Source organism: Lagopus muta, chromosome 5 (assembly GCF_023343835.1).
Source record: "Lagopus muta isolate bLagMut1 chromosome 5, bLagMut1 primary, whole genome shotgun sequence".
Classification (NCBI taxonomy): domain Eukaryota; kingdom Metazoa; phylum Chordata; class Aves; order Galliformes; family Phasianidae; genus Lagopus; species Lagopus muta.
This window is the reverse complement of record NC_064437.1, coordinates 37,165,595-37,180,912: the sequence shown is the minus strand read 5'-3', so window position 1 is coordinate 37,180,912 and position 15,318 is coordinate 37,165,595. Positions and strand designations below refer to the sequence as shown.

Below are 15,318 nucleotides of genomic sequence, written 5' to 3'. Positions count from 1 at the left end.
CCTTGAACACCTCCAGGAATGGGGCACCTTCCCCCATTATTTTGGCTGCCCTTACAATTGCCTTCTATTTTGATAAAGAGGTTCATAATGTCCAATAGAGCGGATGGTGAGCATCAGCCTGTGACAGATGTGACGTGTGGAGGCTATAGGTGGATGCTGGAGCAGAGATGCACTTCTGAGGGTGCGGGAAGGTAAGAGCCTGCCTGAGGTAGTGAGCAATCTGGCACAAGCCCTGCAGTTTCCAGCCGTTCAGCCATCTCCAAGTTTCAAGTTCCATAAGCTGAGAAAGCAAGCCAGCATCTTCTCACTCACAGTGGTGATTATTTTGATGTAAAACTGTTAGCACATGGCATTCAAAGGACAAAGCTCCAAGTCCTAGCTAAAAACAATTATCCCCGGGCATGCGAAATCAGATTCTAAAAGGCATTTTGCTTTTCACTGTCAGATGGTTTTTCCTTGGTTTTCCTCATTCTTGGCTGCATAAATACGCACCAGGCAGCAAGCAGAACACCCTGGTTAGTCCCTGACAAATCAGTGACTCCAGCACAGGACATACTTCATGTGAGCCACAAATGCAGAGAACCCCCACTCCTATAGAAAAGGAAAAGCTTTCATGCATGCGAGTCCATAAGGAGAAGAAAGGAGCAATTAGAAAACAGTATTAAATTCAAACATCTTCAATGGGGTCTGCTGAAGCATATGGGAAGGATAAGAGGAAAAGAATAATTAAACAAAACAAAACACATACTTCAGGGCAGTAACTGAACTTTCCAGGTCCAGAACATCTTATGCATTAGAATGCTCTCACCTGCAGCCTCAGCAGGGCTTCCTATGAGTAACAGACATATACAGTATCCACCCCATAGGGACAAATGTTATACTTCTTCACCACTGCTTTTCCTTTCCTCTCCAGATGTTTTTTCCTTAATTTTAGCTTGAAAAACTGAGAAAGCTACTCCCTGTGACTGTCACATCAAATACAGGTCAAGCTTCAAGTTGATGCCACAGAAATTGGTGACAATTTTAGCTTCTCTGAAAAAAATCCGAGTTAGAAGATCAGATTGCAATTTATCCATGCAGACAACAGGAAATCCAAGATTCTGCCTGACAGTAAATAACTCTTAGGAATTAAGGCTGAGATCTTGAGACCCCTTTCTTTGGAACACCACACTGCTACTCATCTTCCCCCCAAAACACCACCGAGAAAATAAAGAACAAACAAATCAAAACCACCACACAAACATACATACCCCCAAATCACACATGCCACTGTACAAATGCTGCCTTACAGGTAAAGACTCAAAGAAAAGCCAGAGCAACGTTGTACAGTTCGTCTCTTGCCCGTCTGAGAAGAAAGGAGCATTCTGAACATATACCACAGCAAGAACACAAATCTAGCTAAAGAGAACAACAATGCATTTTCATTTCAAGGTTTTCAGACAGGAAAGAGGACCACATATTGCACTGGATTCCTCAAAAATGCTCCAATTTCTCAGACTGATTCACCTTACCATGATAATTATTTGGGCTTCTGAGGTTATCATACTTCAAATATCCAGTAACTGCAACATAGCAAACAAGATAAATATTCCTTCTCTTTCCCACTGCACGAGATAACATTGCCTTTGTGTTTACATGCTAGGAAATATAACCTCATTCTAAAGACATATTTATTCAGATAGTGGATACTGCATGAATTATTGAACAAAATTAACCAAACAAAAAAAAAAAAAAACCAACATCATTAGCATTAACAGATTATTTGCAGCATTTGCTTGCAGTTTACTTAATTGTCTCTGCATCAATAGCCCTTGAAATGTACCTTCCCTTTCTACATACATCAGTGACACCTCTTACAGCACTGAAAGAGTTCCATTTTAATTTTTTGAACAGTTGGAACCCTTCATGAGCCTTAAAGAGTCTGATACCTGTGAGGGTGGGTGTCTCAGAGGAGGTCAGTGTAAGTACTCAGCAAGCATTGGAAGACTTTTCGTATGAGAAAGGCATCAAGTTAAGCTCCCTCGCACATGTCAAGACCTTGACCAGGCTTACCAAGCATAAAGCAGCGTTGCTCTAACAACCATCAGTTAAAACACATTTTGATAGCACACGTTAGATGCTTTTATACGCATGCAAAGGCCTCTTCCAGGAGGAAGCATCAATGAAAGCCAGAATGTTCACCCTTATGCACCTTTATGAATAACACATTTATTCTTCATATAAAAACAGTGATAAACTAGGACAGAGAAAAGGTGGGAAGCCAAGACATCAGTTTCAGAACTGATCAAAGTTTATAAGAAAACAAAGCAAAAAAAACAAACAAACAAAAAACAACCTTCCACAAATATTGGGTATGGGCTTGAATTAACCATCTAAACTACAAGCCTTGAAATCTCAATCTGTGCACATGAAGCAACACACTCAACAGTGAGCTGATGTCTACTTTGATCAGGGACTATCAAAGGGATTCCATGCATTTAAACTCCTAAGTCCCACTGCAATTTAACAGTCTGGAGAATTTAAATGCCTTGGACTCAATCATACAAGTTTTTTTTGTTTATTTGTTTGTTTGTTCCCCCTCCTTTTCCTTCCTTTCCACCCTTCTGACTGTCAGAATACTTAAACCATTTCTTTCCACTGCTGGAAAAAGAGGAATGACATAGAATCATAACCATCACCTGGCACTGCTCACTCTCAATAACGACTCAACTAAGGCCAGCTGAGTAATGCTAATCATTTGTAATTACTTCAAATCAAAAGCAAAATGTTACTTTGCTGTTTGTGTCTAAGTGTGAGTGCTCGCAATTTGCAGCGCAGTCACCTCCGCTCCGGCTGGCGTTCGTGCAGCGCCGATCCACGTAATCCCAATCCTTTGTTCCCCAACGAAAGGAATCACAGATCCTCACTGTCAGCGCACGTTTAGACCGCCGTTTACAACAATTTGAACGCTACACCTACGAAGGACGTTTTCACGACTCCGAGAGTCCCTGAGGTCAGCGGGAAAGAACTCTGAGGTCACCCAGCGCGGCCACGTGCAGCCCGGCACTGCTCACAAGGCAGCCGCTCCGCGCCATCATGGCGCCGCCTCCTCACCTGAGCGGCCGCGGGCACGCGCCCATCGCTCAGCAACGGCCAACCCTCAGCGCTCAGTTAGCGCTGCGCCGGCCGACGCCGGGACGCGGGGAGGGCAGCTCCGACAAGTGACTGTTTGCATTTCAATACGGTGCTCTGAACGGCTAAGAACACGCAGCCGGTTTGATAAAGGAGTTCGAGAACAGGTTTCAAGGTCATCAGAAATCTCTGATGGCCGCCTCCAGAGTTCACTGAGAATTGCAATCACTGCCACAGAACAAAACTGATGCATTAGTATCACAGGAACAAGGTCAAATATCCCACTAACTTCACGGTTTCGTTCCTCTCTTTTTTAATATTTTAAGAAAAAAATGAAATTCATATATAAACAACACTGTATATTCTACAAGGGCTGCTCCAAATGCAATGCCTCCTGTTTTATGATGATGTCCCAGTGTCAGAGATGGTTGTTGGTGGTATGGCAGTAGACATTGAACCCTCCTGCCAATACTTAGTTCCATTTTATTGCTGTGTTGCTGGTCTAGGATTAAATGGGGAGGTTGGTGGCTCTGCACGTGGCAGGGCGTTGGAGATTCATGATCCTTGAGGTCCCTTCCAACCCTGGCCATTCTGTAATTCTGTGACAGTTGGCAGCAGAGGGGCACTCCGACAAAATGGCATCTGACATGGAAGCGCGCATGAAGCAAAGGGGTGGAATTGAATTCCTCCATGTGGAGAAAAAAATGGCACCCACTGACATTCACTGATGTTTGCTGAATGCTTATATGGAGACCAAACAGTAGATGTGAACAGAGAGGCAACGGGTGGCATGTTTCAGCGGTGGCAACAATAGGTCACCTCTGCTGGTGCACACCACACTTGTAAAATTCTGCAAGTTCTGGTTCATCACCGGCAAAAATACAAAGCTAATGGTGTTGGGGGGATAAAAAAAAAAAAGTTTTGTAGACAAGAATTTGCTCTATCACACTGTGTTATTGTGCTCTTGGTGTCTGTTATAATTTCTCTGGAAACAAATATGAGGCATTACTTCCGAGCAGCTTAAGTTTATGCAGCCCAAGACAAGTCCTCTTGACACGGTGCAGCCATGGCAAACCAAAACTTGGACTAACCCCAACCCATCCCCACCATGCCCACTGACCACATCACTCAGTGGCACATCTCCATGTTTCTTGAACACTCCCAGAGACAGTGACTACACCACCTCCCTGGGCAGCCTGCGCCTATGCATTTCCACTCATTCTGAGAAGAAATTTTCTTAATAGCCAATTTAAGTGTCCCCTGGCACAATTTAAGGCCATTACCTCTCATCCTGCTGCTGTACCCTGGGAAAATAGGTCAACCTCCATCTCACCACAACCTCCTAATGGCAATGGCAAGATCTCCCCTGAGCCTCCTCTTCACAAGACTGAACAATTCCAGTTCCACCAGCCTCTCCCTATAAGGCCTGTGCTTGGAGTCCTCACAGCTTTGTTGCCTTTTTCTGGACATGCTCTAGGACTTCAGTGTAGCCCACAGCTTCTCATGGCTATATCACCCCAGAGGGCCACCTCTTCCTGTCAGAGGTTCCTCTCTCCCTCTTGTCTTTGCACTCCACCTCCACTTTCCAGCCATGATATCTCAGTCATGAGATACCATGTGCCCTTCATCCCCCAAACATAGCATCTGCTGCATGCAAGATGTAGACCTCTAGTTTCCAAAAACAGCAGGACTTGCCTCACAACACACCTTTGTGGTCTCAGTCACCAATTACTCCCAGCTGCTAAATGCAACATAGCTGCATTCCAGAGTAAAATAGGGTTTATTAAGGCACTGAATTGATAGCTTCATATTCTTCCATGGTAGACGCTACAAGCACATGGACAGACAGCCCTCATTGATCCAAATGCTCTGCAAAAGCTCTATTTCAAAGCATATGTTTCTCTACTTGATGCTTTGACAGACAAGTAACAAGATAATGCCAGGCACGCAAACATGCAAGAGAGAACTCCTGCTTTAAGTGTGCATTTCCCTGTCAAAAAACTGGACAAACACTGAACAGCTGTTCACAGCCAACACAAGGAGTGCAACCAAGAAGGGATGAGCAATGCTGCCCAGGCCCTGGACATCAGAGAGTCACAACCCAGCCTACGTTGTATGCCAGGATCAGCCTGACCTGAGCATTGCATCTAGCATCACCTGGATGTTAGGAAACCTCTCTATTAAATAAGAAGTGTATGCAGCTACCTACAGAGGCCCATCACCCTGCTGCATACCCCACTGAAGTCTCACTTGAGCCCCTTGCTTGTTTTATTCTCAGGCTCTCCACCCTTGCTGAGGAGCACTTCCCACTCAGGGCCATGCTCGCTCTTCTGGGATCCCTACTGAAGTTCTGAGACCAAGTGTCACCTCCATTTCCCAGGGTGGTCACCAGCAGTCAGGGGACACAACATCAGGGAATTAGCCAGGATGTGGAACAGCGTTACAGGGTGCTGCAGTCACATCCTTTGGATCCCCAATCTGTAAATAAAGCTGCCTTCATAGATTGAAATAGCATTTCTCTTAAGTAGGGAAACATTTCTTTCAAGCATGCATTTCAGTGGCCTGGAATATTTTACTTCTGATAAGTATTTAATTTTTTATGGGTTTAATCCAGTATAAGTCACATAGAAAGCACATTAAATAGAACGCAAGTCTTCCTCCTGCTGTTTAATAGAAAACATACATAAATCTCTCTCAGATTCACTGTCATGCCTGTTTGCTCTTCTAGCTGCAAACCTCACCTGAAATTCTGGGCTCCTTCATGCTAGAATTAACCACCCGGAAAATATTTCCCTCAGAAAATAACACACTTTTTTTTTTTTTTTAAATAAGGGAAAAATTGAATTATAGCAACTCGGAGTTATTTTCTCTACTGAATGGATAGCATTTTTGTGTCCAAAAGCAGATCGATAATCAGGTAAAACTGCTTTAAAACGTCAGGTCCCACATCCCATTACACACAACTACAGCATTAAAATAAAAAGGTGCTTTCTTTATTTTAAAAACAATTTGGGAGCATGTTGTGCTATGATTTGTAGCTTCTCACCTGGAACCATTCAGGTTTCCAAAGCATAGTTACTCATGGTGTATTATTATTCAGAAACTGTCTCCTGTCCCAGCCAGGCACCCCAGCAGTTGAACAATTAGCAAAACACACAAATATTCTCCCCTCCACCATATTTGCTTGATTTTCTTCCATGCCCAGCTACTTGCCATGTCTGTGTTCATCTGTGATGGTGAGGATTTACTTCCCCCCCACCCTTTTAATAGGGATCAAAACAATTAATAAGTTCCCTACCCTTAAAACTACAGAGCTTTGTAACAACAGTGAAGAAACTGAACAGCTACAGATATCCTAGAGGCCTTCCACTATGACCTACAAAAGAAAAGGAGAGGAACGCAACACAGTTTAATGATGATGGTTATCAGCATTAATCAACCTGCAAACAAGTTAGCTCTGAGCAGTTCAAATGAGGGGGAGAAAGTCACTTCAGCAGTACCTCAGAACTCTACAGTTAAAAAGGTTGAAAATCCACTTAAGAACATTGACTTAAAACATCAAAAAGTACAAAAAAATCATAAAGAGAGTGAAGCCCTACACATCTCATGCTCCTGTTGTTAGGTACCTTATGAGCTTGGAGAGCCACGTCTCTGTGCTGCTTTCTTCCAACACAAAGATCAGTAAAACAGCACGCTTCACCCAACACCATGCAGCACAACTCCAACTGAACCACACTCCTTGGGGCTGGAGGCTTATGGGCAGCTCAGCACAGCTCATTATTCCCATCTGAAAGTGAGCCAGCCAGCAGGGTGCAATCCTGCAAACAGCCCACAGCTGGCTCAGGGACACCTCACTCATCAGAGCTCATTTCCCAGCTGAGAGAAAGTCGAGCCAAAAAACCTGGCACCGCCAGCCACATAATTCCAGCTCTTAAATAATATAACAACTGCTTCTGGTAGAACAAAAGCTGTTTTTATTTGTTTCCTAAGAGTTAAGAAAATAATAATTAACTGAGGCAACTGCTTGTATGATGGAATCTATGCTTCTGATACAGTAACAGAGCTTAGCTAGACATTTAAGATAGATGAGTTATAACCACCCTTTCCTCCCTCCCCCCCTCACCACACATCCAATTTTACCTTGTCCTTTGATTCTCTTCACTGTTTTCTTCTACCTTTGTCCTTGCATTTCCCAGGGTTGCAATAGGGTGTAGATTATTTTGGAAAGTTTCCAACAGTGTCCCCCAAATTTGTTGCATTTAGTTCTTTGTCACTATTTAGCTGCTCATAACACAAGTTCCACTCAGCAAAGCAAACGAAAATAAAATCAAATCAAAGGGTCTGAGCACTGTGGTTGCTGTACTTTGGTTTCCTTTGAAAGGAAGGCTTTTTGCCACCAAGCCAGCAGCTTGTAACCTCTCTTAGAGAAGAGATATGCCTAAACTTGAACAGGTTTTAAAACAAATGTTTTCTAAGCTAACAGTTCAAATTCAAATCCATGTTAAGTGCTCAAAATCATCACACTAATGTAAGTTCCTCTTTCAGGTAATTTTCATTTCTGAGGCTCTCAAAACATTTCCCTTTCCAGAGCTAGCACTGAATACAAGTTCATCGGAAGTAGTGCTGGCAGTCTCACTGTTAAGAGCCAAAGCCTGGCAGGTCCTTTCACTGGAAGGGTTGTTGGCTTACACAGGTGAGAACCCAGGCCTAAATCAGTAGGCTGAGAGAAAGTGAGATGTTTTGCTGAGCCTTCATCTACAGTGCAGCAGTGGCAGGTTACCAAAGCAAGGCAGGTGGTGGGAGTTTCACTTAGAAAGCCAAGTATCACATACATGTAGTTGTAACTCAGCATTTAAACATTCTATCAAGCTTCAACTCTGAAATTAAAAAGCACAATTACTATATTTTTTTCCATTGCGATAGAAAAAACATGACATACTTCTAAGAAATAATAGCAATGCATCCTTCAAATTGCAAGCAGATTGCAAGCAAATAGAAGAAACGGAGTCACATTTTTGTATGAAAATATAGTTATTTCTAAACTAATGGATAAATAGAACAAGACGCACTACAAGTGCTGTGCCACAGATGTCACTTTCGCAGAAGTTCATCAGCAAAAGAGCGCGATAAAAGGAAGGTATAGGCACTCAATTTCCATTTCTTGTACAGTCATCTTTGCAATGTAAACATCCTGGAGGATCTGGAATATTTGGGATCAGACATTATTCTTTTTAAGCACACTAAGAGGGAGGTTCTGTTTGAAAATCAAGGGCGCAGCTTGGTCTTCAAAGCTTTCAGGAATTTCTGCATTTTTTTCTACTTGCCAGCTACTAAGAGGGAAAGGTCAGATCTGCAAGTGATGTAAACAAGCATAGCTCTGTGAGGGCTTTGAGCTTGTACCCATTTACATCACATGGAAATTACACTTCTTGCTTCATCTGTGAATAACTGTGCATGTATATATATATATATATATGCAAGTGTGTGGTGGATACATACTATATAGAAAATGTATGCTTTGATCTGTCAAAATAAAGATATATATTTGAAAAAGGAGATTGAACATGGAAATTATACACTCTGCATTTACTTTTCAAACTGAAAGTTAAGGGAAAGAAGCATTGTTTATGCTCAGGGAGAACCTGGTGATTTGTAGATAATAACCTAAAACCAAACTACCACATGAAAAATTTAACAGCTCTCTGCTGTGGTTGAGAGGCCCATGCTATGACTTGCTAACTTTTATATAAATAATTACTAGGCAGTACCTTCGCCATCACGGATTGCTACTTTAGCAGCCTGGACCCTTGTGCAGCAAAGCGCTTTCATTGGCTACCTTTAAACAACTGAATAGTCCCCTAGATTTTTGCAAGCTCACTCACCTGCTTAAAATTAACCACGTATTTAGTCAGATGCCTGCACTGAACTCCATCAGTAATCAGCAAGGCACTTCAACCTGTGCATAAAGCATGTGCTTCTATAGGGCTTACACACAGGCTTAAATACTTCTCTGAGCAAGGACAATGTGGCTTGATGCTGCAGAATCCTGATTGTCTTAGATGCAATCCTGCAGATCTTTTAAACAAGTCTTTCATAGCCTATGCATGAAAACCAGTCCAGATTCAGCATCATTTATAAGTTAAATCACACTTCTAAACATGGTGGTAAGACTGGGCCGGGAGAAGAATATTGAATATGGAGAATGTTAATCTCCCAGATATACTATGTTCACAATTTGTTCCACAAACGTTGTTCAGTTTAAATTATTCAGCACTTGTTAGCACTGTGGTTTAGACTACAACGTGAAAAAAAGACTAGATTTACTTTGTGAATGCAGTGATGCCTCAACCAAAGCAGCATTTCAGCCCCCTGCTCTGAGCCTTGCATGTCGAGGCAGTCACTGACGTACTTATTTGCTACAACATGGGCGGCAGCAGCTGTGCTGCTGTGCACCAGGGGCTCACCGTGGCTCCTCGTTTTCCAGAGGGGAAGCTGTGGCCAAGCAGCTCAGGGGATGCTAGGAATGAAGGTGATCACCAAGCACCTGCTCCAACCAAGCCCTAGTTTGTTTGCTTGCAGCTATGCATCTCCTTGCACCTCTTCAGAAATCTTAAATTAGGAATAAAAAAAATAAAGAGAGATTTTTTTTCCAGTGCAAACAGTTGCATGCTCTCTTCTTTGCATCTTTGCAGATAGCTAGGAGTGCATGGCTTTCTTGCTCAGCTCGTTCTGCTATAACAAACTGTTGCCTGTGCATGGAAGGTAGAAAAGTCAGGAGGAGAAATATCTAGCTTTTCCTGCGGCCAGAGGGTTGTTCGGAGAATAGGAGGAAAAAGTACAACAGAAGAGGGAGGAAAAAAATCTCAGGCTTGTGTGGGCCAAGTGTCTAAACGGGATAAATCCTGTCAGCTGACTACAGCATAACTCATTTTTAATTAGTTTGTGGCAAATAGCACTATTTGTGCCAGGCTGCAAAACTGTACTGTGTTCCTGAGGAACCATACTGACAGCAGAAACAAATGAATCCCTGCAAGAGTCCTCCTTCTGGAAGCTCACTATCAATATTCCTCATTTAAATTGTGTGCTGGGTATTGTCTTCTGTGAAACTGCTTTTCTATCCCAGCTTGATTTTTTTTCCCTACTGCTTGAAATATAAATGTAAAAAATTGGGGACTTTTATCTTATCTTAATATACCTGTTGATTAATAACACAAATCAAATTGGGAGTGATCAATGAAATATTTACATATCCAAAAGCCTGACCTAGATTGCCTGCTGATTTTCTGGGGACGGGACTGCATTTTTCCCTCTGTTCAAACAGACTTTCACCGTAATGTAGGCTGTGATTTTGCTGCATTGAGACCTACAGCCTTTTCCAAATAGCAGCATTCTAGTTAAGTGGAGAAATCCTGCTACAGAGGGAACTTGCAACCTAGCCGTAGGGATATGAGAAGATATTAAACTATCCCAATCCTGGAAGCTATTGATTGTCTATTAGCAACAGTGGGTGAAGGGGGAATCAGTTATTTTTAGCATGAGGACTACTATTTGGGAATGAAACAACATGTTTTGGTTTTGCTTTTTTTTGTGTGTGTGTGTGTCATATGAAATGGCACTGGTAACATTTGCAGAATCAGACATTAAATTAGCTACACATGCTGTTTTGTCTTTGTCCTTTGATTGTGTTCCACAGACAAAAAAAAAAAAAACAACCCCAAAACCTTTTAATGGCCACTTTTACCAATATTACAGACATGGCCATTAACATTTTTCTCTTTATAAAATCAGTGAGAAGAAAAAGCAGAGTTGTGCTTGTAGTCATGAGCTTAGCCTTGTCATTCAGGGGTATAACTTCAGCTGCAAGCGTTACATCCATTATGCAGCAAATTCCTTGAAATCTTAAGGAGAGGAACAGCACCAGAGGGCACAGTCACTGCAGTGCCATTACCTCCTGCCTGCTCAAGCTCTCCCTTCTCCCAGTCCTTTCAGCCACCGGTTACTCTCCTTTTGCATTTGTCTACATAAGATAAAAAAAGAGCTGATCAGTTTTTTCTTAACAGCTTTACCCATAACCAGAAACTTGTTTCTTATCAAAGCATTTATAAATATGAAATATATACGCTATACGGCATATATATTTTATATACACATATAGCAAAACATAGATTAAATAAGAAGAGCCACACAGCACATACACATGTAAAAACATAATTCCATAATCCTGTGCTTAAACTTAAGAACTGCATGGATGTCTAAATGCTTGTTAGAAAGCAAAAGTTCATTTTCATCACTTGTTGGGTTTTAGCTGTAATTCAGGTTTAAAACATTTGCTACCGCTATTCTAGTACCAGATGCCAAACTCTCTGAATGAACTGCCAGCAATAGGATTCTAGGGAAAGGAGAGGTCTGAGCAAGGTGATGGCAAGAAATGGATAAAATTCGCTCTGAAAACAAGAACAGGAAGGGAATACATGTTGAAATCCACAGAAGAAATAATGTACGTCCCTCAGTCCCAGTAACTGGTCTTCTTTGGCACTTGAGAACGATCACAAGTAGTTTGCCTTTTTATTCATATAGAACAAAATTTACAAAGTCATTCATACATTTTTGTTTTTTTTTTCTTTTGTTTTTTACTGACTTCGAAAATTGGGAATATTCAAAATACACTTTTACCCCACTTCATTCTTTCATTATTTACACTTATATACAAGAAAAATGTAAGAGTTTCTTTGCTTTTTTTTTTTGTTTGTTTTTAGTTTTGTATTAAAAAGCTCTGCTGGTTGTGTTACTGTTTGTTTTCATCAAATGGATGTTCCGTGAGAGGGCTCCATTGCTTCTGGAATGACTCCCCCCGGCACAGACTGAAATGACATAGGGATTGGGGTTTTCACGGGGCTCTGACGAAATAGTCCTCCATTTGGCGACCTGTGTTTACACTGTATGGAGGGCATGGTGGCAGAGCTGCTCAGGGGCAGCGGCAGGTTGCTGCCAGAGGCAGCTGTGAGTGTCCTGCTGGCACCATGAGTTGTCTGTTCTGGTAAAAAGGTGGTGACAGAAAGTTGCGTGTTCTGGTATTCGCGTACCGGCTCCAGGGTCTGAGCTGGCTGCATGCCACCGATCTCCAAGGCTGAGATCTCGATGGACGCTGGAGAGATCTGCTTGTGGGCTATGTCTTCATCGATTAAACTGTTCATGCGTCTATGGACCTGCTCCAGGTTTACTTCTTTATCCTAGTGAAGAAGAGAACAGAACAATCACTCACAACGCAACTGCCTTTTGTGTCCCATACCTCCCCCTCCTCTATGTGATGGCAATTGGTGTTTACTCATTAGATTGCTTTGATGTCATCTGTGCCTGTGCAAAACCTCAAGGTCTGTCCAACACCTCCAAATGAGAACACGTACTGAAGAAAGTGCCATCTCCGTTTCAGCCTGCAAAGCCCACTGATGCTCTCAGTATGAAACTCCCTGAACATAAAACGATGTCTCAGCCAACACATCTTGGCATCAGTAGAGCTTAGCACTCTCACATATCTGAAGCACACTTTCTGAAGATTACAGCAGTGTAATACTGTGCACAGCCTAGCTGGCTCCAGAACATTTGCTTCACACACCAAAATCTACCGGCCAGGAGTTATGGTGGTGAAGAAACTTTCCTTAACCAGCAGGGAGCACTGTGTCACCTACCTGGCAAGATCCATGGAGCTTCCAGAATGGCATTAAGATGGAGACCCGCTCTTGGAGCCCTGGCAGGGGAGCATGCGTTTGTGAACTGAACAGTTGTGGGATCAACTACAAGCTGCCTATCACTTTGGCATCTCATCTGGTAAAAGTTTACATCTGTTTTCAGTGTTTGGGAAAGCAGCCCCAATCTTTAGGAAATGCATCACTGTCCTTGAGAATGAGTCATCTAAGGCTCCCAGAGTGGTCTTGTCAAGAGACTTTTGGCACCAACTGCCACCATTTTAGCTTCCCAAGGCCAAAAAAGTTGCCTTTAAAATTTGAAGTAGCAAAGACCTACAATGGGCTTTTATGACCTCAGTGCGGCATGCAGGATGTCCAAAATGGAGAACAACCAAACTGGCAGAATAAAGCCAACCACCTGGGATGTTATATGACTAAATTTTAATAGCTAGCAGTCTATAAAATAAAAAGGTATTATATCATTTCTCTATATTTCAGAAAGCACAGCTGTGCAGTTACAGCTCTTTGATGCAAGTGTAACATACTGCAGACTAGCAGCAAAGTATCTGTAAGAGCCCAACAGTCCTGGAACTAAAGGTAGCCTCTAGTCTGACAAACTACACAGTGTTCTCAGAGAAAGCCGAGGCTAGGAAATGGGACTACCTGATGGGTCCCAGTAATCACAGAATCATCATAGAATCACAGAATGGCCTGGGTTGAAAAGGACCACAATCATCATCTGGTTTTCAATCCCCCTGCTGTGTGCAGGTCGCCAACCAGCAGCCCAGGCTGCCCAGAGCCACATCCAGCCTGGCCTTGAATGCCTGCAAGAATGGGGCATCCACAACCTCCTTGGGCACCCTGTTCCAGTGCCTCACCACCCTCTGTGTGAAAAACTTCCTCCTAATATCTAACCTAAACCTCCCCTGGATCAGTTTAAAACCATTTCCCCTTTCCTATCACTATCCCTGACTGCCCATAGCTCAACATGTTCCTAACTGGTTAAACACAAAACCAGTAGCCTTAAAGAAACTCTTGTTCATGCCAAAAGCTAGGCTTTGGGAGTAGATAAGAATGAAGGGTTGCTGCCAACTACCCCACATAATCTTTTACCATTACGTTTCAGGTGGGGCACAGTGAATTATATTATTCCATGTCATACACTGCTATGCAACTTTACCTTCAGCCTTAAATTGACAATGAAGTCAACTTCAAAGCCCTAGATTCCAGCCAGTGTCAAATATAGATTTGTTTGTATGATTTAAAATGACTTTAAACCACTTCTATATTTTTCAAGAGCCATTGGATTTGGTGATCTCTGTATGGATTTGAAAATGAATTAGTGTAACATGAACCCAAACCTCTGAGCTTATGCTAGGTCTCCAGTGAGTTCAGCTGGAGTACAATTGTTCAACAATTACACAGCCGAGCAGCAGTTTGCACCTCCCTTCTTAATCAGTGGAAAAATGATTCCTATTTCATTTACATAAAAAGCCGACCAAGCCCCCAGTGCTGCTCTCTGGGACTCGGGGGATATTATCTTCCTCACCAGAGAAATAGGTAGAAACTTTTTTTTTTTCCTTAACACTGTTTTTTCAGATAGATTCTCTAATCAAATAAGTTTGAGTTAGATAAAATCAATGGAAAATAAATAAAAAAATAGTTTATGGCAGAAAGGAACTGGACAATACTCTGTTTCTTGAAATAAAACTGTGTACTGGGGGCAAGTGCTGGAGGTGTTCTTAGCATTATCCTCAGCTGGGAGTAAGGGCTCAACCTCTCTGAGCAGCTTCATTTTGTACAGTGTCTGGCCATGCACTTCTGTATTTTTTTCATCTGTCTGCCAATGAAAGATTGCAGCGAAGTTCTGCTTATCTGCAAAGTTCAGCTACTGTACTGTCTGATGCCATCTGTGCCTAAGGAAGCTAACTCCCCAAAGCCCATTAAACGGTGCTTCTTTAGGTACCCTGTACTACACGTCCTTTTCCCAAAAACCCTGCATGCTTGTATTTAGACTCCTAGGTTAGCACTTTAGTTATCTGGGACCCACATTCTTGCCAATACTCTACTACGAGAAAAGCAAATGTAGAGTACTCAGACAGAAGCTGAGCAAATACAAGAGAAAAAATATTTCCTAAATAAAGCTTTGGAGAAATATTCATGACTCCTTTGCATTTTTATGAGCTTTTATCTAATGCTTTCTTCAGATCATTTCAAGTGAAAATATACATCAACATCTTATACTTGTATTTTTTGACTGCATGCACATCTCCAGTGCATTCCATCCTGTTTTGCTATGGGAACAAAAATAATGCAACAGGGATAACTAGCCAAGCCAGAGAGAACAGTATAGTACTGATATTTGTAACACGTAGCTATTAACTGTTTGCTGAGGAAAAACACATTGGTGAAGGAAGCACGCTCCTAATTTGGAGCATCTGTGCACAACAGATCATAAAATCCAAATAATTCCTCCTTGTTATAACATTTAGCTCTTTGAAGATGTAAAAATAAAGATGGGATG

The 15,318-nt window shown here is 42.2% G+C and overlaps 1 protein-coding gene across 2 annotated transcripts in view; it reads right to left on the bottom strand.

Annotated features, from left to right (window-relative positions):
- GRID1 (glutamate ionotropic receptor delta type subunit 1) overlaps window positions 1-15,318 on the bottom strand; it is a 602,942-nt gene that overhangs the window by 80,295 nt on the left and 507,329 nt on the right. The window contains exon 17 of one of the 2 annotated variants that reach the window (XM_048944232.1): window positions 6,738-12,341. In XM_048944232.1, the coding sequence (XP_048800189.1) occupies window positions 11,913-12,341 (429 nt within the window). In that variant the 3' untranslated portion in view covers window positions 6,738-11,912. Of the gene's footprint in view, window positions 1-6,146; window positions 12,342-15,318 lie in introns of those variants that run through there. The other variant, XM_048944231.1, reaches the window with a different exon arrangement.